At 38.5% G+C, this 23,682-nt stretch overlaps 1 protein-coding gene across 1 annotated transcript in view; it reads right to left on the reverse strand.

Annotated features, from left to right (window-relative positions):
* The window catches only part of LOC150080816 (uncharacterized), a 257,487-nt gene that overhangs the window by 143,846 nt on the left and 89,959 nt on the right, over positions 1 to 23,682 (reverse strand). The window contains exon 3 of the mRNA XM_090381203.1: positions 23,468 to 23,545. Within this exon, the coding sequence (XP_090237329.1) occupies positions 23,468 to 23,545 (78 nt within the window). The remainder of the gene's footprint in view (positions 1 to 23,467; positions 23,546 to 23,682) is intronic.

The raw sequence follows: 23,682 nt of genomic DNA on the forward strand, positions 1-23,682 counted from the left end.
GTGTAAATGTAATTTAAATAGTGATACTTAATAATTAAGCTAAATAAGAAAGAATATAAAAGATTAAAACTGGGGTTAGTGTGAACTTAACTTTAATATTTATGGTTTGTGTTATTTTTCTCACATACTAATACTCTCATTCATTCTTCTGGCTTTCATTTCATTTGTCCGACTCTTGCTTTCTCCACTACACTCTCTGGGTTGGTGCCTCCATAGCCAGGTGGGCAGGAGCAGCAGTGCGTAGCATATGCTTCTTGATTAGACCGGGGTTCGAGCCCGTGACCACCAAATATGGAGGATACAGAAAGATCAGGGAATGACCACCGCATATCCCCGGAGCAATATGGCCTTAGTTGCTAATGCTCCTAAAAACCAAATAACAAAACTCTCTGGGCACCTCAACTTACTATTATTCTTCAGTTGTGGTGCAGGCCTAGCCACAAGTTTTTTGTGAGAGAATGCAGTCGTAGTGTTGTTAGTAAATGTTTGTTAGTATATATAAAGTAGTGTAAGTTATTAACTTTGTATTCTTTCAGCCAATTACATTTGCTCTTCCACTCATTCCCATTCACCATAACATTCATTCACTCTCTTTCCCTTATGCTGGGTCCATCTTTCTTTCACCAAAACTGACATTTATTCCCTTTATTCACTGTCTTTCATTCTACAATGCTACCAGCTTACTGATATTTTTCAGCTAATCTGCTTCCCTGGCTGCCTTTATATCTCATCTCCCCCTCCCCACAGTTATTTATTTGGGGTTGGGTCCCACACCAATTAAATGGCAGAGTAGTCCTACGGGGTACCCAGATCAATCCGCTTTTGTCATGTCGGGGCGCAGAATACTGCTGTCCTGACAGTTATTAGGTCATCGTCTGGGTGTGGTGGGAGATGTGGGCAATTTTAACTATTGATTATTATTTAATTGCTGGGGGGCTGAACTGCCATTCTTTGAATAGTTCGGTGCATTTCGAATACTTTCTGTGTGAATGTTGTAAAGGGTTTAAAGGGTTTTGAAGGTTGTAAAGGCTTTATAATTTTCCTTTTCTATAATGAATAGATGTTCTTCTCCCCTTGGAAGTGTGCCAATCAGTGCTATTAGCTGTGTTCTGGGGATGTCATAAATTATACATTCATATAGAATGTGTGCCCAGGCTTCACTTTTGTTACAGATGCAATTTGGGTCATCAGTCAGCCCTAAGGAGGTTAGTTCTGCCTTTAGGTAGCTGTGACTGCCAATATGAATGTTGTAAAAAGTCCGGCGACATACCACTTAGACGGCTTTGGACCGACCATTGCCACCCATGGCAGAAACCTTTTGGTAAATAGACCTCTGGTTTACTGCTCCCATTTTGTATGCCATAGCTCATGGAGCTTTGTGGCTATTCTTTTTCTTTCAGCATTGAAGGTGGTGGCTATATCAAAGGCTATCCCCAGAAATTCTGTGGGTATGCCCTTTTTAAGTCTAGCATTAGTAGCGGCATAAGATGCAAGAAAGCAAGCTTATGTAGAATCAGCCAAAAAACCAAAACGCTCCCGTTTCATCCCTCCATTCGTTCCAAATACCTGTCCAGCTCAGCCTTAAATTTATTTAGGCTATCAACTTCCACAACAAAAGATGGAAGTCTGCTCCACCAATCAACTACCTGCTGGCTAAAGGCAAACTTCCGCACAGCTATCCTACAACTATCTGTCCTCAATTTGAATTTATGCCCTCTCAGGTAATTATTCTGAGCAAGAGGAAAAATCCCATTAGCATTGAGCATGCTCAAACAATTCAAGGCTTTATACACCTCAATCAGATCACCTCGCAGGTGCCTAGTCTCCAGGCACTAACTTTGTTAAATGCCTATGTGTTTGGTATTTCTTTTGTTGTTTTGTTTTCATTATGAGTTTTTGAGTTTTTGTGGGTACCCATTGTTGCTAACTATTTGGAAAATTCTTCATTTCTCTATTTAGGGGTTGATCTTTACATAGTCTATAAGCCCCAAGGATGACTCGTTGCCTACTCTGCAAACACTGTAATCTGCAAAACTTAAGCCTTTCTTCGTAAGAGCAACCCTTTTTTCCATTCACTAATCTTGTTGCCCTTCTCTGTACTCGTTCCAACAGCTCTATATCCTTCTTAAAATGAGGCCTCCAGACCTTTATACAGTACTCTAGGTGTGGCCTGACACTTAATAAAGGGATAATCACCTCCTTATTCCTGCTAGAAAAATTCCTGTATATCATTGAAAAGACACCATGAGCTACTCTTGTAGACCATTTGCACTGCTCAGAAAGCTTCATATCTGCCTGCACAATTACCCCCAGGTCCTTTTCGTTCTCTACCACTATCAGTGTAGTACCACAGAGTTGACACGTTACTCTAGGGTTACTACTTCCCATATGTAATACTTTACATTTGTCAATGTTAAACTTCATTTGCCACCTCTCAGCCCATCTGCTCAACTTTTCTAGATCCAGTTGCAGCAGCGCACTGTCATTAGTGCCATTAACAACCCTGCCAACCTTCGTGTCATCTCCAAACTTGGACATTAAGCCTGATATACCATCATCAATATCATTTATAAATAAAGAAAACAACAATGGACCCAACACTGAACCCTGAGGGTTTCCACTAATAACATTAGTCCACGAAGAGCAGTGTCCAATGATTACCACTCTGTCTTCTCCCACTCAACCATCCCTTTATCCATAGCAGCAATTTGCCTCCAATGCCACACTGCCCCAATTTGTGCAGCAGTCTTCCATGTGCAACATTATCAAAAGCCTTTCTAAGATCCAAATATATGATATCAAAGTTATCCAGTTCCTTTGTGACCACATCATACTATCCAATCAAATTGATCAGGCAAGACTTTTCCCTTAACAAAACCATGCTGTGTCTGAGGTATAACTGAAGTCTTGTCTAGATGATCCTGCAGTGCTTCTTTAACCAGTGCCTCCATTAATTTCCCTGGAACAGAAGTTAAACTAACATAATTACTTGTGTCATCTTTGATCCTCCTTTGTGAATTGGGGGTCACATTTGCACATCTTCAATCCATGGGTACCTCCCCTGAGTCCCAGGAAACTCTCATGATGACGGCTAAGGGTTGCTGGCTTTCTTTGCTGCCTCCTTCAATAGAACTCGACAGATCCAGTTATATTAACATAAGAAAGGCACCTGGGGTGGATGGGATATCCACTCCAGGTACCTTTCTTATGTTTATCTACCATAATTTCTCCTTCACTTTCCTCTCAGTCATTATAAAATCATCTAGCTAACTGCCAGAGTTTAGTTCACATCCGGCATTCCCGTCACTGAATAACTCCTCATTATCATTATTATTAGCCATGTGGTGCAAGGAAGCCTGAGGCTTATGCTGCACCAGCCAAAAAAAAATAATTTCCTAGTTACCGTGTGTGTGTGTGTGTGTGTGTGTGTGTGTGTGTGTGTGTGTGTGTGAGTGAGTGAGTGAGTGAGTGAGTGAGTGAGTGAGTGAGTGAGTGAGAGAGTGAGAGAGAGAGAGAGAGAGAGAGAGAGAGAGAGAGAGAGAGAGAGAGAGAGAGAGAAAAGAAGAAGGGAATCACCAGGAAAGAGAAGTATAATGATATCCAGCTCAAAACCCTGGGTGTGCGAAGCCCATATTCACCAAATATTAGCCCCTGTGTGAATGTAGATGTGAAATACCCATTTAGTTAGCCACCTGGGCAGGATGACGAACAGTTGAACCATTGATATCCAGTGGATCAATCTGATTCATCCCCTTCCTTCTAGAGTTTACATATGTAAAGAACTCTTTGCTGATTTTGTTTGCATCCTTTGCCAAAGATTTCTCATAATCTGCCTTTGCCTGCCTAACCTCCTTTGTTACTTGGTTACAGATCAAGTCCATGTCACCCATTAATTTATATGTATCCCATTCATTTTTCTTCTCCGCCACATGTCTCATTAGTTCATCTGACATCCATTTAGGCCTAAACCTTGAACAATATTTCTTAGTTGGTATGTAAAGCCTAGTAGCTTCCAAGATTAATTCTTTCAATGCTTCCCATTTTGAATTTGCTGTTGGCATCATCAGTTGGTCCCACCATATAGAATTTCAATACTGTCTCAGACCTCCATATCGCCTTTACGAATGCAAAAAACCTTCCCTTTACCCCTGATGGTAGTTACTTCTTTGAGTAAATTCCATTTCAGCACACTGTGATCATTGCCAACTAGTGGTTCCTTTATCTGCAGATTCTTAATGCATAAAGAATCACTACTGATAATCAGATCAAGAATATTACTCCTTCTAGTTACCTCTCGAACGTGCTGATGTAGAAAACAATCATCCAATAAATCCACAAAAGCCTTGCTATTGTGCGAGGAACCAACCCACAAATTCCAGTAGGCACCTTCGTAGCCAGGTGGGAAGGAGCAGCAGTGCATAGCACACTCTTCTTGATTAGACCGGGGTTCGAGCCCGTCACCACCAAATATGGAGGATGCGGAAAGGCCAGGGAATGAACAACGCATATCCCGGAGCAATATGGCCTTAGTTGCTAATGCTCCTAAAAACCAAATAACAAACAAACAAACAAATTCCAGTCAATATCTGGGAAATTAAAATCTCCCATTATAAGACTCTCTGATTTACTGGCCCAATGTATTTCCCTGTACAGTTTCTTATTATACAGTTTTTTATTATACACATCAGAGTCATTAGGCCTATAACACACTCTTAGTCTCAGTTTTGATTTGCCAGTGCTTATGTCACACCAAACTGACTCGACATTGCACTGTCCAGCGATGTCGACTGGCTGCACTTCCTTGGATTTTATGTGGTTCTTAACTAATAGCATAACCCCTCCTCCCCTCTTATCCTGTCTATCTTTCCTGTACATATTGTACTCTCCAAATTCTAGTTCTGCATTCCTTATATCTGTGTGATGCCACATCTCTGATATCCCAATGATATCTGCCTTTGACGTTTTGACCAACACCTGAAATTCATCAAATTTATTTACCAAACTCCTAGCATTGGTGTACACGCAAGTATACATGCATCTGTTCCTATTCTTAGCTACCCTAATACAACTCATGTGTTTCCTTGTACCGCAATGATTCCCAGCCGTCTCTGAAATCCCCTGCATCTTGTTTTCCAGGCTGCTGCTCCCAATAGAAGCAGTGCAATAATCACTTTCACCTCTGCCAGCGGCTACTGTTAATCTATTAGTCCGTGTATCCCCCCCCCAGCTAGCAGTTTTCCGACTCACCTAACAGTGCCTCAATAGCATCAGCAAATATTCTTGCACCCTTTCTATTTAAGTGTATCCCATCCCTGCAGAAGCAGTTTCTCCTGTTAAAAAGCACAGACCAGGCTGAGAAAAATTCTGCCCCTTGTGCCTTGCACAATCTCTCCAGGGCCAAATTGATCAACAAAGCTGTCATCATATACTCCCTCCTAGTGTCTGGGCAAAATTGCAGACACTTTCAAATTCAACCGTAATTCACAGCTTATTTTCAACAGTGACCTGTACTTGTTGAGTAATTTCGCCGGTCTGCTCCTCTTAATATCATTAGTGTCAACATGTACAACAATATCACCTTTTGTGCTCTTAAAAGATACAGTGAAACTTCTCCTAACGGACACCTCTCGTTAACGGACATCTCTCTACAATGGACATTTTCAAATTCTCCAACTCACCTCTATTGGTTTTAACGTGTTTGCAGCTTCCGTCTAGCGGACATTCTCTGTAACGGAAGCGGACAGGCAATCTGCACTGTTTCGTTTAGATTAGTACTTAATTTGATCTCTCCACAACGGACAGCAGGCGAGCTTACAGCCCTTTTTCTAGGACTGTTTCTTCCACGTATTGCCTCAATCGTGTGTTTATTTTCTATTTCCAATTCTCTGAATTTTATCAAGGTTAAAGTCGCGGTTCTAAACCCTTTTTCAAGAATTTTAAGGCACGTGTAAAACTTCTGATGAATTCGGTGTGTGCAAGGGGGGGAATATGGTCGGCCTTTCGTCTTTTCAGTTTCAGTTTTCAGTTTTGTTCAGTGTCGTGTGAAGTGCACATTGTCTTCACGAAAACATTTAACTTTAAAAGATAGTCGAACTCATTAATGCGTATGATCGGCAAAAAAATAGTGTTCGCAATCTCGCAGCAAAATTCAAAATCGGGAAGCGCAGGTAAGCGACATCCTAAAGAAAAAAAATGAACTGCTCAAACAATTTTGGCAACACGGAAATGATCAGGTTCAAAAATCATTCCTGAAAACTGTTGGACTTCAGATTGACAGTGTTACGTATGAATGGTTTTGGCACGAACGTGCTAAAAAAATTCCCATTAATGGGCCTATTATTAGGGAAAAGGCTTTGGAGGTTGCGAAATCTATGGGAGTAAATGAGTTCAAAGCTTCTGTGGGATGGCTAGACAAGTTCAAAACTCGGCATAAAATTTCTTGGAAAACCGTAAGTGGTGAAGGTGGATCTGTTGATACTGGGGGTTGTAACAGAGTGGACCTTCAAACTGGAAGATTTATGTCGTGATTTTGAAGCTAAGGTTATTTACGACTGTGACGAAACAAGGTTGTTTTTTAAAGCTCTTCCTGAAAAAACAATGAGTCTAAAAAACGAAAAGTGCCAGGGCGGAAAAATTTCTAAGGAACGCTTAACTGTACTATTGTGTACAAATATGCTAGGAGACTTTGAACAACCTCTTGTTATAGGAAACCCACAAAATCCTCGTTGTTTCAAGGGCATAAAGTTGAATATTTTGGATGTTGACTGGAAGTCTAATAAAAAAGCGTGGATGACACGAGATATCATGAGCGAATGGATAAGTCACTTTAACCAAAACATGATTCGTCAAAACAAAAAAATTATTCTTTTCATGGATAATGCTGCATCTCACCCGCACATTGAATTGTCTAACATTCAAATCGTTTTTCTGCCACCAAACACATCTGCAGAGTGTCAGCCCTTGGATCAAGGGATAATAAAAAAATTTAAACTTCACTACAGAAAACGTGTTTTAAGACATCTCATTGCAAACATGAACGATGTAACATGTGCGAGTGACCTTGCAAAGAAAATCAGCATCCTAGATGCGATTCAATGGATTTCCTCTTCAGTAAACGCAATAAGAAAACAAACTGTCGCGAACTGTTTTGTAAAGTCTGGCTTCTTAAACGCAAAAATTGAAGTTGTGAACAGCAATGTGGAGCACCAAGAAGAACAAGAACTTCAACATCTATTGATAATGTACGATACTTCAGCTACAAGTGACCCTGGCTACAAAGATATAGACTCGAACCTCACTACAGAAGATGGTGCTCTAGATATCAACGACATTATCATCGATATTTTTCAAGAAGTTCCTCATGAGGATGAAGAAATGGAAGGAGGTCATTCTGTTGAAGAACATACTAACGACGAACCACAGATGAAAATAGAAGAAGCACTCATACAAATCAATCGTTTAAAAATGTTTTTCGCCGCTGAAGAAGATACTGAAGGACTTTCGATGGTTTCTTCACTCCAAACAAATGTTGAAAACAAAATTATCAGCCGAAAGAAGGTGCAGAAGAAAATAAGTGATTACTGTATGTATTTTTCTTAAGATAAAGTCATAATATGCATAGCAGAATTGCATGTATATTATTTACAAAAATATTGTTCAAAATCTGTACATTTTTAATTTAATTTTACATTAAACGTTTAACAATTTTTCTTTTTTTTTTTTTTTTTTTTCCTCCCTCAGACTTCTTGTTAGCGGACACTTCTCTCTAACGGACACATTTTTGTTCCTCATGGCTGTCCGTTAAAGGGAAGTTTCACTGTATACGCTTTTCAAAGTCATCAAACTTTGCCCCTGGTAGACATACCGTGTTCCTGTTCCAACTATCCTTTTTACACAACATGTTTCCTGTTTCCCTAACAATAGAGTCACCGACAGCTACTAGTTCCTGTGGGATCAGCGCATTCTGCCTTGGGGGTTGCCGCTGTGTTGCACAATGTTCAAGTGCAAGCTCTGATGTTGATGTGGGCAGCTGAGAGCTTGATGGGCCCCTCAATTTAGATCCTTCGAGGGCATCCACCCTGTCCTTCATGCTCTCATTTAGGCCCATTACAACACTGAGTTGTCGCCCGATTTCCTCACGCTCCTTACATCACACACACACACACAAAGACATTCCCCTTGACAATATAATATCCCACACCTGACTGCTCCACAAACATCAAGCAAGCAGTGTATTTTAAAAGGCTGTGATTCAGAGGGAAATTGCCCTCAGTTCTCCCCTGAGCCACAGCACTCCCATTAGCTTGAGCCTTTTGCTTTGCTCCTCTGGTCTGAGTCATGATTTCGATTTAATTTCAATAAATTTCAATTTCTTTAAAAAATTAGAAGCCTAAACTTATATCCCAATGCAGTTATAACACTATGTGTGTGTGTGTGTGTGTGTGTGTGTGTGTGTGTGTGTGTGTGTGTGTGTGTGTGTTTATTTATTTTCAGTATCGAATATTATCTCCGAGTTTCGTTATATAACTTCTGTATCAATTTATGTATTAATTAATAATGTTATGTTTGTAAAATCTAAGTCGTTATATGTATTTAGTTAAAAAAAGTACAATTTAATTGATAATGGAGTTTAACAAGATCAATAAATTTTACTGATTAATCGATAATACTATACTAAGCTAATGCTATCTAGTATGGCATAACGTATTCTATAACAATAGCGGCAAGTTACAAACGGTAAATCTACAGCCACTAAGTATTAATTAACTTCCAAAATCTCGCTATCTAAATTCAGAATAAACCAAGGATCTTGACTAGGTCTATAAGTTACTTATAGAAAATAATTTAATATAACAATTAAGTCAATAAAGCAGCTAAATATAGCTAAAAACTTTGCATTCGCCAGAGCTGCAAAAACTTGTAAAACACGTGTACTGGATACCCTTACCGACGCTAAGTAATAACCTACAAAATCTCTATCGAAGTTAAAAATTAAACTAAGTATCATACTAGGAATATAAAGCTACTTCTAGGAAATAAATTAATATGCCAATTTAAGTCAATAAACAGCAAAAATAAAAATAAAAACTAGTGTGTTTGCTGGAGCCGTAAAAACTTCGCCTGCAAAAGGCTACTCTCGTTCCAATCAGGCAGAGGCAGGAGGACCCTTCTATAATACAAGCCTCTTTTGGCTACTTCCAGGCAAAGTGGGTGAGCTCCGGCCAGCAACTGTAGCGTGGATGAGCTCCGGCCAGCAACTGTAGCGTGGATGAGCTCACTGTGCAATATGCTCTGGTAATGGTGAGAAGTGTTGTCCTTTGTATCGATTCTAATTTATTCCTATTTCTTACTAGGGCTGAACGGGTGAACCATGCACCAACTCCATAGGTGATAACAGGTAGGAACATTGCACGGTATATGATTGCCAAGGTCTTTCTTTTAAGCCTCCAGTCTGATCGACTGATCCTGGCAATAATACCTGCATAATTTCTCACTTTCTTCACCAAGTAGGTCAAATGGGGATAAAAAGTTAATTTAGAATCAAAGACCACTTCAAGATATTTTAGTTCTGTAACTATTTTTATAGTAGTTGTGTTAATTTAAATTTGTGGATGTCTTCTTATGTCCAAATTTCCTTTTAGAAGTACTTGTTTGGTTTTTTCAGGCAATATTTTGAGCATATGCATTTGTGCCCACTCCTGCAGCTGCAAGAGAGCGGCATTTTATCTTTGCTCTACAACCACTCCTGTGTTACCTTTTAAAAGGAAAATCATGTCATCGGCAAAGGCCAGGCTTTCCACAGGACCCAGATCCAAGGCCAAAAATTCATCCAGAACAATGTTCCAGAAGAAAGGGGCAAGAATTGAACCCCATGGGCAGGCTTTATTCACAGGGCGTGTCAATTCCTGGAACCTTGTGTGCACTGAGACACTTCTGTCTGTAAGGTAGCTGTTTATTACCTTATATAGGTTTTGTGGGGCATTTGCCTGGCAGAGTCTCCTAAGGACACTAGGCCACCGGAGTGAGTCAAATGCCCCAGCAAAGTCAATAGAGATTGCAAGCATATATTTCTCCTCTGAGTTTTTAACTGTTGTCAATAGGTGGTGCATGGCATCCTCCATAGAGTTGCCCTGCTTAAAACCATACTGATAGTTAGAATGCAAGCCTGTACTGTGTAGTATTGAACTAATCTGCTATATATTAGTCTTTCATATATTTTCCCTAGTACAGGGAATAGGGCTATTGGTCTATATGATTTAGGATCGGTAGGGGGTTTCTTGGGGTTTTTGAGAATTAATCTTAACACTACTTTTTTCCATATTTTTGGGAATATAACTGCTGTCATACAGTTATTATATAGTGCTATTAATTTGTCTGGTGATATTTCCACTAATTTTTTGATAATCTCAACCTCTAAGAGATCAGAACCTGGGCATTTATTGCTTTTTGTTTTAGATAGTGCTATTTCTAAGTCTTATATAGTAAATAGAGGTTCAATATTGGCATTGTCATATTCAGTGTTTTCTTTTATAATGTCTATCTGGGTGGGGGAATGATTCCCAGTTTCAGTCTGAATAATACTGTATAGGATGTTATTTACAGAATCCGCCCAACACAGGGTTGGGGTTCCATTTGGTTTGACAGTAGTTTCTAAGACATCTCTTGGCAACTTATTGGTCACTATTCAGTAGACAACTCTCCAATGGTTATTGTTTCCAGTAGTTCACACCAAGTGCCTCCAGCATTCCTTTTTTTTTGTCCCTTATGATGGCTGAATACTGATTCCTGAGCATTCTATAAGAATCTCTCAGTGCATTCACCTCATTTTGCAGCCAAGATGTTCTGGCTCTTTGAAAATTTCTCCTCGCCTGATGCACCCTTCTCCTGAGTACATGTTGTTATTTGGTTTTTAGAAGCATTAGCAACTAAGGCCATATTGCTCCGGGGATGCGGTGGTCATTCCCTGACCTTTCTGCATCCTCCTGAGTACAGTCAATTCAGGGCACCACCAGGGACCACCTGCTTCCTCAGTTTTTTCCATGGGATAGACAGGTCTGCTGTTTTTGTTAAAATGTCTGTCATAGTCAGTGCTTGCTTGTCTGGGCTGGGCTACAGTTGCTTGATCTAGACCACTCATTTTCCTGTTTTTGCAGCTGAGTTGCTGTATGTTCTGCAAAAATCTGCCACTTTGCCTTTTTGAGGTTATACCTTTTGATACCCAAAAGGTAAGGTTTTGGTGTGTCCAGAAGGGCTGGATACACCAGTCTGTAATTTTATAGGCTATTCAATTAGTGACAAGAGTAACATCAATGTCACGCTCCCACATGGTACTGCTAAAAGTTGGGAGGTTATTTGTTGGTTTAGTACTTGAAAGGGTGAGGTGACTATATAGTCTGAAAGTATCTGGCCATTGTGTGTGCTTGTTCTGTCTTCTGTACAGCTATGCCATAAGGCTGATCAGCAGTTGACATCAGCACACACTATATTCACAGTAGGTAGCAAGTTTGTGACTACTTGTAGGTATTCAATAGCTCGATTTATATCTTCACCTGGTCTAGATTAGAGTGAAAAAATGTAAAACTATCCTACAGCACTGGTGATATGGGCACACACTGCCACTGGAGAGCAGAGGTGACCCACCTTTGTGACTGTAAAGTCAGTATTTTTAACTACTACTGCTGTAGAATAGACATCTGAGGTGTATTCTCTTATTTTATAGCCCCTTGGGTATCCTTGAACCCTACCCATATAAAATTAAAATTAAATAAATTTTCTGTTAATACTCCGGCATGACAACCAAGTCAGTAGAGTTTACAATAAATCGTCAATTCAAATATTTATCGTATTTAGTAGTCACGGGCTTGAACCCCAGTCCACTCAAGGAACGCGTGCTATGCATCTCCCTTTGGACCACTCGGCTATGTCAGGCCTGATATGTGTAGGGCTCTTGGAGTACCAAGATATCTATATTATTTTCTTCAAATTTGAGTTTGATCTGACCTACAACAGTTCTTGCTCTTTGAGCCTTCAACTGGACAAGATTTAGATCCCTAGTCACATTTGTTTTCAATCTGGCCCATAGTTGGTCCTAGATTGTATAAGTTTTACTATTTTTTTTATAACAGGGGCATTTATCATCCCTGATACTATGTGCATAGTCAGTCAGCCCTGCTATTTTACAGGTAGCACATTTTGGCTGCTGATTTATATTTTAGCAGTTCTTGTAAATTATGGCCAGTGACTGCACAGTGGCCACAGACAGGAGAATTCTGACTGAAGTCTCTGGCAGTATGACCATATTTATGAGAGTTAAAGCACTTCTGTACAGGAAAGAATTCCCTGAATTTATGGCTGGTTCAGCCGGCGTAGACTCTTTGTTGTCCTTGTAGGTTTTTCTAAATTCTGAGTGACACTTCCACAATCATATTGAATCGCCCATTTCTTTTGTTTTTTGTCCCTCTTTTTAGAAGAAATTCTTTGGCAAACTCATCCGGTTCCATTATATTGATAAAGTTTTTGTTAAAAAAATCCAACATACGATCTCTTTCCAGAGTTGTCTCAGGGATGTCAAATATAATGATGTTGGGGTTCCTGCCGCTTGACTTTTCTGTTTGCAGTCCCAGTTTTATTACCCCTGGGTTGGTTTCAATCTTTTTAACATCCTCTTTATTTGTTACTTCAATTAAAACTCCATTATTTTTTATTTTTCTCATGTTATTCACTTTTATTTCTTTCAAATGAGGTTTTAAATTTTGTCATGATAGTATCCCTGACTGCCTTGCTGGATTTGTATATACAGTCAGGCTTAGCCTTTATAATGATTATGTTTGTTTCTTTTGCCTTTGGTATTTCCTTAGTCTTATTGTCAGTTTATTTAGTTTGTGATGAATCTGCTTTGGTGGTCCTTGCTACTTGGGCATAAGTCAAAGTATTTATTTCTTTATAATTATTCTTCTCTTCAGTCACTGTTTCTACTTTTGCTTTCAATACTGTGTTTTCTGTATTAAGTTCAACCACTCTTATGTTCCAAAACAGACCAGCAGTTCACTATCTGCAATCTTGTTGCAGATGTAATCCTATTTGTCTGTTTATAAAGAAACTTTTCTAGGAATAGTTTCATTTCTTTAATTTGTCTTATGCTATTTGATTTATAAGTTGAAATTTCCTCTCCTCCTCAGTTTTTGTTACCTGTGGCTCTAAATTATCATTCTCCTTTTGATCTGTATTTTCTACCTGGTTTTTGCCTTTTCTAGCCCTTTTTAACACTGCATTGGCAAGATTCTAAGTCTTCGTTTGTAATTTCTTCATTGTTTAGTACCTTTATCCCATAATAACGAAGGTCCTTCATCAGGATCGTGATCGATATTTTTTGATTTTTCAGTTTTTTCCCTTGAGTTTTGGTCCTTGCCAGTCATTTTGCTGTTACAATGTTCCTTATATTCAGTGGAGTAATTTAAGGTATATTTTATCACCGTGGGCCTATTAAAACCCAAGGTTTTAATATGCAACGTTTTCCCGTTTTGGAAGGAAAACAGTCACACAAAGAAAGGTACTCATATGCAAGAATACATTTAATCTAAGCGAAATTCACATTTCTCCTCACAATAACATGCATCCAGCTATTTTGATCGATAAATTTATCCCAATTTTTGGAATTTTGAGACATTGCAATATCGAAGTTGGCAATAGTAGGATCGCTACCACTAACGCTGTAACAATCGTACTGCACGTGAACGCATTCAAAAAACCAACAACGGCTAAACACAACTATAAGTAACAAGCTTGCCGGAATAATACTAGTTGTTTTCATCTGTACACAACACGAAGAATCCAAGTTGCATGGTTTTTGAAGCAGAAAATCCAAGAGATCCTCCCTGCTGCTGTTGTTTACTATCTGCCATTTACATCAAGTGGAGTTTCTTGCTGATGTCCATTCACCTCCGCGATTGGAGTGCAGTAGCACATGCTCTTTGTTTGAGTAGACTGGGGTTCAAGCCCCTGACTGCTAATACGGTCGATTTGCCAACCTGCACTAGACCAGCAGTGCCTACGTAGCCAGGTAGGTAGGAGCAGCAGTGCGTAGCACACGCTTCCTGATTAGACTGGGGTTTGAGCCCGTGACCACCAAATACGGAGAATGCGGAAAGGTCAGGGAATGACCACTGCATATCCACGGCGCAATATGGCCTTAGTTGCTAATGCTCTTAAAAACCAAAATAACAATAACAACTAGACCAGTGTGGCAGATTATGGTCCATTTCATTCAACATGAATCGTTGAGGAGGCTTCCATCCTGCAGTGGATTGATAATGGCTGCAGTTTACCTTTTTACCTTTACCATCCTATAATAGGAACAAGTATCTCATGTTTTCATTAGGAGATAAAATTTTCATTTTAAGTTATTTTAGTTTGATCTGGGGATCGAATATGAAAACTAGTTTACATGAAATAAAATTAAAGAAGTGTATAACCTTCATCTCAGGCAATTCTAGGAATCTGTTCTATAAACAACAGTATGGATTACATTGTTTTCTACGTTGTTCGAAACATCCAGAAACCAGGGGCATTCCTAGGATATGTGGCGCCCGGGTACCAATTGAAATCTGACACCCCTCCAAAATTTTCTTCATATGTGTATGTAAGTTTCAGGTTTTCAGGTGCCCTTGAACATTGCCACCTGGGTGCAGTGAACCCCTAGCACCCTTGGGACGGCCCACCCCTGCCAGAAACAATAACACAAGGGAGAGAGGAATGTTTTCATTCAAATCAAGGGTGAAGTTGATATTTTCATTATTATAATTTAAGAAATTATGAAAATGTTGGATGGGTGGAATCAAATGTTCTTGTTTATACTCCGGCACAACCACCAGGTCAGTAGAGTTTACAATAAATCATCAATATAAATGTTAATTGTATTTAGCAGCCCTGGTCTACTCAAAGAGCGTGTGCTACTGCACTCTCGCTCCTGACCAGTCGGCTACATTCTTTAAGAGCACACAAAAATAAAAAATTGCAGAGATACAGAAAAACAGAGTAACATGCCTTTTGGAATCTATTCCATCATTCCATCAGAGCTGACATATTCGTGATATGTAATTAACCGATACATGCAAAGATTGTTTTAATCTTTCTTTTAATATTGTGGTGGAGTAATAATGTTTGAGATTAAATGACTTGGTAAGTGAAACTGATTCCAAGAAAATGAGGCATGCACGCACGCTCTTGCTATTCACATCAACAAATAAGAGCACCATTTTAGTGCATCCATTTTAATGGAGGCACCAAAAAATTAAATGAAGGTAAAAAGTTTTAGCTGAATGTCAATTTTAGCATCATTAAAATGAAGGCACCATGCTGAAACTTTGCATTTTTTGGTACATTTGCATTATAAAATGTAAGTTGGAAAGTGATCAGATGAAGGTTATGTTATGTCTGGCTTATGTTACCCATTTATTGTCCATAAATGGGTAACATAAGCCAGAATATCACCAGTGGATCAACACTGACGGAATCCATACTGGCGATCGTTGATCAGACGGAAGGTTTCTAGGTAGTTTAAGAGTTAGCGGTTAATTGATTTCTCCATTACTTCAGAGAGAGTAGAAGTAATTGCAATGCGACGATAATTTGATGGGAGGGATTTTTCACCCTTTTTAAGAACTGGCTGGATATGAGCAAATTTCTAAGCAGAAGGAAAAACACCTTTAGAATAAGAAAGTGAAAAAAGGCAGCAAAAACAGGAGTAAGTTCAGGAGCACAGGTTTTGAGAACAAGTGGAGAAATACCAACAGGTTTGATTTGATTTGGATTTTACTGGCGCATTAGCAACTAAGGCTATAATGCGCCAAATCCAAGTCATATATAAAAAGTTAAACATTCAGTGACCTAATTAGTTAGGCCACCATGTTGAGATATAGATATATAAAAGGTGTAAAAGTAAAAAATATATCAACAAAGAAATAACAATACAAGCTAAATTTTAAATATGAGTAAAAACGTTTCCTGATTTTAAATAGCTAAAAACAGCAGACACATTGTCATTGTCGGATAAAATCTGACTGAGTGTATAAGGCTCAGCCAGAAGAGTAAAAGAGATAAAATAAAAATCATGTTTGTGTCTAAAATGTGGACACTCGGTTAAAATGTGACGAATACTTAAATAGGTGTCACAGTTCTCACACATAGGAGAGTCATCTGCCCTCAGCAGAAATGCACGTGAAAGATGACTTGTGTCCTATGCAGAGGCGAGCTAGAACAACTTTCTCTCTGCGATTTCTGCACAAACTAGACTGCCAATGTTGAATTACAGGCTTTATCTGATAGAGATTGTTTGTGACTTGCTCATGCCAAGATTGGGACAGTAATTTAGCTTGTATTAGCTGCCTGTAATCTGTATAGGGGACTAACAGGCAATAAGTGTTATGGGGTTCTGGTGACCTGACTGCAGCATCTGCCAGTTCATTTCCCCCGATCTCAATATGGCTTGGAATCCAGCAGAAACAAAGTCGAAAAAACACACAGACAGAGAGTTTAGCATCTGCTGAATCCGGGTCACAAATGGATGAGGATTATACCTCATACCCGATAAAGCCCGCAGTGTACTTAGAGAGTCAGTGTACACCATACACCTTTGATACCAATGGGTTTTAATGTGGTCCAAGGCTAACTCTATAGCATACAGCTCAGCTGTATATATGCTGCATTCTTGGGGAATCTTTCCAGATAGCAGCAGATCCAACAGACAACTCCGACTTCGAGCCATCAGTGAAGACAGGCAAGAAGTCGGAATATTCGGCCCGGTGGGCAGCGTAGAGTTGATGGTAGACAGAAGATGGAGTTATGGACTCACCCCAATTTTTAAGGGAGAAGTCGCATGATGGTAAGCGAGCATGCCAGGGTGGAAGTGGTTGCCTTGGTGACTGGGCAATATTGTCTACCATCATGTCAAGCTCTCTGAGAAACTCTTGGACAGGGATTCCAAAAGGTCGGTTGGCAGTCTGACGAGTGTTATATAGGTTTTTCCCATCGTGGCTTGAAAACGAATGTCCACATAGGGTTGTCTGGTAGGGATTTTAATTTAAAGATGAAATATCAACAGGACCTGGAGCTTTCTTAGCATCAAGATTTGTCAAAATCCTTCTGACATCCTTTTGAATGGAGTGTGTTGAGAATGGTGGGAGATGTTTTACCTAGATCATTAATACATGAGTTTGAAGAAAAATGGGATGCTAGCAGGTCAGCTTTATCCTTGGCTGAAGTGACAACAGAACCATCTAGTTCTGACAGAGATGAGCAAAAGTTGCGGCCAATAGCTTTGGCAAGAGACCAGAATGCTTAGCTACCATTAGGGCAAGAAGCCAGTTTTCTACTCTTAACCTATTCAAAATCTAATTTTGGACTACTAATAACTGCTTTACAATTGTTGCGAGCTTTGGTGTAGGCAGAAAATGAAACTGAAGAATTGGAAGCAAGCCAATTACGATACGCAACGTTCTTCTCTTGAACAGCCTTAGCACATTTATTGGAAAACCAAGGTTTAGATACGGGACGAGATTTTAAAGTGGAGTGTGGAATAAAGGATTCCATTCCTACAAAAATAATTTCACTGATACAATCTAAGCAAATGTTGATATCAGAAGTTTTGAAACAGTAATCTGACCAAGGAAAAGAAGAAAAGAAATCTCGCAGGTCATCCCATTTTGCATTCTTGTAATGACAAACAATACGACGTTGGGAATAGCCATGAGATAACAGCCATGCATTGGAGAAGAGAATCACCAAGTTGTGATCTGAGGTGCCTAAAGGACCACTCACTTCGACCTTGTACTTAAAAGGGTTGTTAGTGAGAAAAAGATCAAATGTGTTGGCTGTATCGTTAGGATTTCCAGTATTCTTGTAGATAAATGAACAATCTGTGCAAGGTCATTAGTAATTGCAAAAGCCTCAACATCTCGACCAGCTGGGTCAGTGTGACTAGAAAACGGAAGCCAGCTGGAGTTGTGAACATTAAAATCACCAAGGAAAATTACTTCACTGTTAGGAGAGTTGGACTGGAGAAAGTCAAGTTGCAAAGAGAGGAAGTCAAAGAGCTCCAAGTGATTAGTAGAGTTGGGAGAATGGTAGAGACATCAGATGAATTTGACATAATGAGGTAGAGAGATTTTAAGCCAGAGAAGATCGAAAAGAGGAGATTCCAAATTACCAAATTTCTGACTGAAAATATCAGAACGGACACATGCACAAGTACCACCTTTGAGGCAAAAGGAATCATACAGCGAATAATTTGGGCAACTGAGATGAGCAGTTGTTGAATCAACTGATAACTGAGATTCTGTCAGAAAAAGTACATGGGGTTAGGCAGACTGCAAATGGAAATGGACATGATTGAGATTAGAATTGAGACCATGTATATTTGTTAAATGAACTATGAAGTGTTTAGGAGATTAGATCTTTTTGGCAGATAAGTTTGCTCTATTAGTTTGACAGTTCATGGTGTTTTCAGTAGTAAGAAAAGGTGGGGAAAGGGACATGCTGTATGAAGTAATGAAATTTTTGGATATGGCATACACGTGGTAAGAATATACCCAGATCCTTGACATAACATGACCTCGACAATGCCCCCCACATACCCACTACTTGACTCCCTCTAATCACTATCTGGCAGAGAGGTAGCAAGATTATACACTAGCTGATCCAGAAACCTCCTAAACAGTTACCAATAGGTTTGGTGTACTAACTAGCTGCCAGCCTGCAAACACCATTTTAGAGCTGTATCCTCAAAATGTAAGGAAGATTGGATCTCGCTATGATGTTCATCATAACCTCAAAAGTCATCAGTCATACTGCATGATGGAAGAGATGGGGAAAGGTTGACCGAACTTAGCTCTGGAGACTAAACATGGGTTCCAAAACTTCAAGCCTCCAATAAGCAAAGTGGTGGTACTGCACCACTTTGCTTATTGGAGGGTCATGAGAGTCATCTACCATCTAGAATGATGAGAAAGATGCGCTATTGTATGTTTGTTCTCTATATATACAGTAAACTCCCGCTATTCGCGGTTTCGGGTATTCGCGGTCGCCAATTTAATATAAAATGAAACCTAAAAAAATGTGAATTTTAAAGCCCCGTGAAATTTTTCGCCATAAAAAAACATGGGCGTGGCTAAAATTATCTTTCCCGGTCAAAACAGCGCTCAGTGGGTGGGGGGACAGGAGTGACAAAATCGCGAGCGTGGATGTTTCTGGCTAATCCTTGTTCAGTATGTGTTATGCGCTTTTCGTGGAAGGTTTCGTCATTTGCTTTTAATTTATATGCTTATAAATTGAATAAATTTATCAATTTATAAATTTATATGCTTACAAAAGTACGTTTTGCAGTGTAAAACAGACTTTTTTGAGTATGTTAATGGAAGAAAGTGACTTTATTGTGGACAAGTTCTTTCTAACCTGTACAAAAATATGGCTAGAATAACAAGGGAAATATGAAAATATCAAAGAAGGTGATGACATTAGCGAATAAAATTAGACAAAATTTATTTATTAAGTTATTAGACAAAATTTCTAACGGTGAAAGTGTCTCCTAAGTTGCAAAACATTATAAAATCAATGAGTCAACGGTACGATCAATCAAAAAATCGGAAGAAAAAATATGCCGTAGTGTCCATGAAAACGCGCTAATTGCTTCAAAAATTTTCTCTGTAACTCGTGATGTTAAATTTTAAAAAAATGTAAAAAGCTTTAAATCTGTGGATAGAAGACCGAACTCAAAATAAAATTCCATTAAGTTCACTCATCATTCGTGAAAAGGCAAAACTCCTTTATCAACACTTTAGCAAAACTGGTGATAGCACTGGCGGGATAAGTTTTTTTTTTGCTAGCAAAGGCACTGGTTTGAAAGATTTGTTTGAAATTTCTAATAAATATTACATTTAATATTAAACTGTTTCTTATTTTCATTTCGATGCCATATGCTTGTAATTCACTATGTACTGTCTATGTACATAGTCATATTATGAAGGTACATATAATACATACATAGACAAAATTTTAGACCAGTTTTTCTTATATATTTCATACTTTGGAACGGAATCCCTTTATTACTATGGGAGCCATAACTCACTATTCGCGTTTTCGGTATTCGCGACATTTCTCAAGAACGTAACCCCCGCGAATAGTGGGGGTTTACTGTACACTGAGTGATCATTGAATTATGACCATCCCTATGAAAACTGAATGCGACCCGTTGACCATGTGTGGTATGAGTGTGGAGTTAGTCAATAGATAAGGAGTCAGTGGCTGAGTAGGTAGTAAAATTCCAAGCATGATGGGTAAAAGGAAGGATTTATTGGACTTTGATAAAGGACAGATTGTGGATGCTCGACGAGCTGGTGCCTCGATTTCCCAAAACGATGAACTGGTGGGGTGTTCGAGAGCCGATGTAGTTAAAGTTTACCAGGACTGGCATCAAAATAGTCAAACAACGATCCGACGGCAAAACTGCAAAGGTCAGCGAAAGGGTGATGTTAGAGGTGAGTGCTGAGCCCAATGACTCATACAGGTGCAGCACTGCTGAAGAGTTGACTACCCAATAGAACATCGGCCATCCCGGAATAATATCTGGCATGACCATGCGTCGCACACTCGCAAATATGGGCTATACCAGCAGATGACCCCTACGGCATCCTCTCCTAATCAAGGTTCATCGGCATAAAAGATTATGCCTGGTACAAAGAGCATGCAAGTTAGACATCAGAAGACTGGACTGGAAGAAGATGTGCTGGTCGGATGAGTCACATTATTTACTGCACACTGTGGATGGTTGTGTATGGATTTGGCATCAACAACATGAGGCTCTTGATCCATCATGCATGGTATCAAAAGTTCAGGCCAGTGGAGGTGGTTGCATGGTGTGGGGCATGTTTCACTGGCAGGAACTTGGACCTCTGGTGCATGTGGAACAACATATCAGTGGTCTCTGCTATTGTCAACTGTTTGTTGACTGTGTACACCCCACTATGTTACACTTTTTCCTGAATGGCAATGGTGTCTTCCAAGATGACAATGCGCCGAGCCATTGGGCACTTGTTGTGCAGAAATGGTTTGAGGAACACAATTCTGACTTCCAGCATATCAATTGGCCTCTGGACTCCCCCAATATCAATCCCAGAGAGCACTTGTGGGACACTATGGAAAGGCATATCAGGCATCTGGATACACCAATCATCTCCATACCTGCATTACTGACCGCATTACACATAGCTTGGTTGGCCTCCTGAACACTTCCGACATCTTGTTGAATCACTGCCACGTTGGATAGCTGCTGTACTGAGGACAAAAGGAGAACCTACGAAGTATTACGTAGGTGGCCATAATTCAGTGATCACTCAGTGTATACCTCTAACTGATTTAATATGATGATCATTTAGTAGTTAAAAGAATTGGTTGGTTGATTTCTTTAACATGCTAAACAAACTACAACAAATACACATCTGCCTACTTTTGATTTTTGAAAAGCTAATAACTCTAGTAAAGCTAGAAAATCTGAAGTGTAAGAAAACAGAAAACAGAAGATTTTTTAGGAAAAAAAGCAAGTCTTTTTAAAGTCTACTTACTAGAAATTAAGTTTCAAAACATACACATTTTATATTTAAATACAACCACAGGAGGATTGTTTACCAGTACAGTATGGTTTCAAACATTAGCTTACTAGGATTTTCCCACCATCAATTTTTATTTGGATTGTCTGTTAGACAATATCAACTGATGAACGCTTCAAGAATGATACTTTTCAGACTTTTCCCTCTTCAGAAATGTTAAAACAAAAGTGTTGTTCATAACAAGGCCTGCTATTTAGGCTTGACTGACAAGAGTATTTCTAGCTTCACTAGAAAGAAAAGATCAAAACTCAATTTTTTTCTAGTGAGCTAAATATTCTCACACTTCAGAACTGCTATAAGAAATTTTAAAATGACAAGCATGACTTGACTTAGTACAATTTTTTATATTTCATGTATCTTTGTATATTTGCCAGTTATACAAACAAGGCCCACTTGATCTCAATTCTTTCTGCTTTCATTATTATGAGAAGAAGAACTAATAGAACAGATACTAAAAAATATTTATTTCACCTTCAGTAATACTGAGAATTACTAAAATCTTTGTGGGTTTTTTTTTTTTTTTTTTTTGCAATATTGATTCATTTCAATGTGCCACAAAAAAAAAAAAAATCTTTTTTTTCAAAGATTATATTTCAGTTAAAGTTAAATAATATTTAACTTAATGCTTCTCAAAAATCAGTTAGCAACTTGCTATTTACAAATTCTGCTTGAAGACAGCAGACTTTTGACTGCCATAAGGAAACATGCTTTGGTCTTAGGAATTCATTACAGAAAGTCATCTGGCTGCCAAACTATGCCCATGAACCAAAATTAATTCATAAATGCCATACAGCTTCTGCTACGAATGTATTAAATATTTAAAGTTGTAATACTTCACTGGATTGTTTTACTATGCAAATCACCTATACAGTATGCTGGTAAAACTGCACTGATACTTTTTTACTACAGGTATAAAAAAAAACTTATGGTAAAGTCTAATGCAAATGTTAGGGCATACTAATGATCAGTTCATCATCCATCAACCTGCTCTGATATTCATGATGTACTGTCTCTGTACTTGTCTCTTACTGATCTTTTATAATTGTGACTGACAAGGAGGGTGGCCTTTACTCTTTACTAATTCATCCACATGGGAGGGTGGCATTTTTGGCTCATATTTCTAGACTGTCAGCAATGTGAGTTAGAGGAGTTGCCATTCCATAAATTTATTTTTTTTTTAAATAAATCTTTAATGATATTGCAATTTAATAAACTTTTAAGTTCTTTTATTAATTTTTATTGCTTAAATTTATATTGAAAGGAGGCATCCCCGGTCTATATCACACATGTTGCACAGAAAATGAAAATGCTGCAGAATAAAGTTTGCTTCTTTTTCTTTTTTTTTTTTTGCTTTTTTTTTTATTGGTAAGTTGAAAGGACACTTCTGAAATGAATGCAAACTGATTTTATCTAAATAAACCTAATTGTAATGTGAGGAGTTCATGCTTCAATACATATGTTTCTCATTTTTTTAGTCCAAATAAAATTGGATTATGTTCATTTCAGAAATACACCAATGATGTTTTTAGACTAAACCAGTGACTGGAAACAACTTTTCCATTAAAAAAAAAAAAAAGCAAAGGAAAGTTGACCAGGAAAAATTTAATTTTAGAAATCATAAAATTTATACGGTAACACTTAGCCCAATTTTAACATCAAATTAAAAAATTTCATGCCAAATATGACAAAAAAGATCCAGACAAACAGCCCAAACCTAAAAATAAATGAAATAGCCCCCAGTGCCTTTTAATTAAAATGCTGTGTATATTAAACCAACTTAAAATGATATATATAAAAATATTTTAAGTTACCTTATCCTTTTGTTTTGGCTTCTTCTTTTTGAACTCTTCACAATCTACTGGAGAATGATCAATTGCCCAGTATGAACCCTAGAATAATGAATATAATTGACTGAATTGGAAGAATTAAAATATGTTTATATATACAATCTATGTTGAAAGAAAATGTTTATGTTAGTATTATTAACATGAAACAAAGCTTATAGAGGACCAGCAAAAAAACTTTG

The sequence above is a fragment of the Mastigoproctus giganteus genome, chromosome 9 (assembly GCF_048544385.1).
Source record: "Mastigoproctus giganteus isolate SK-2022 chromosome 9, ASM4854438v1, whole genome shotgun sequence".
Taxonomy (NCBI): domain Eukaryota; kingdom Metazoa; phylum Arthropoda; class Arachnida; order Uropygi; family Thelyphonidae; genus Mastigoproctus; species Mastigoproctus giganteus.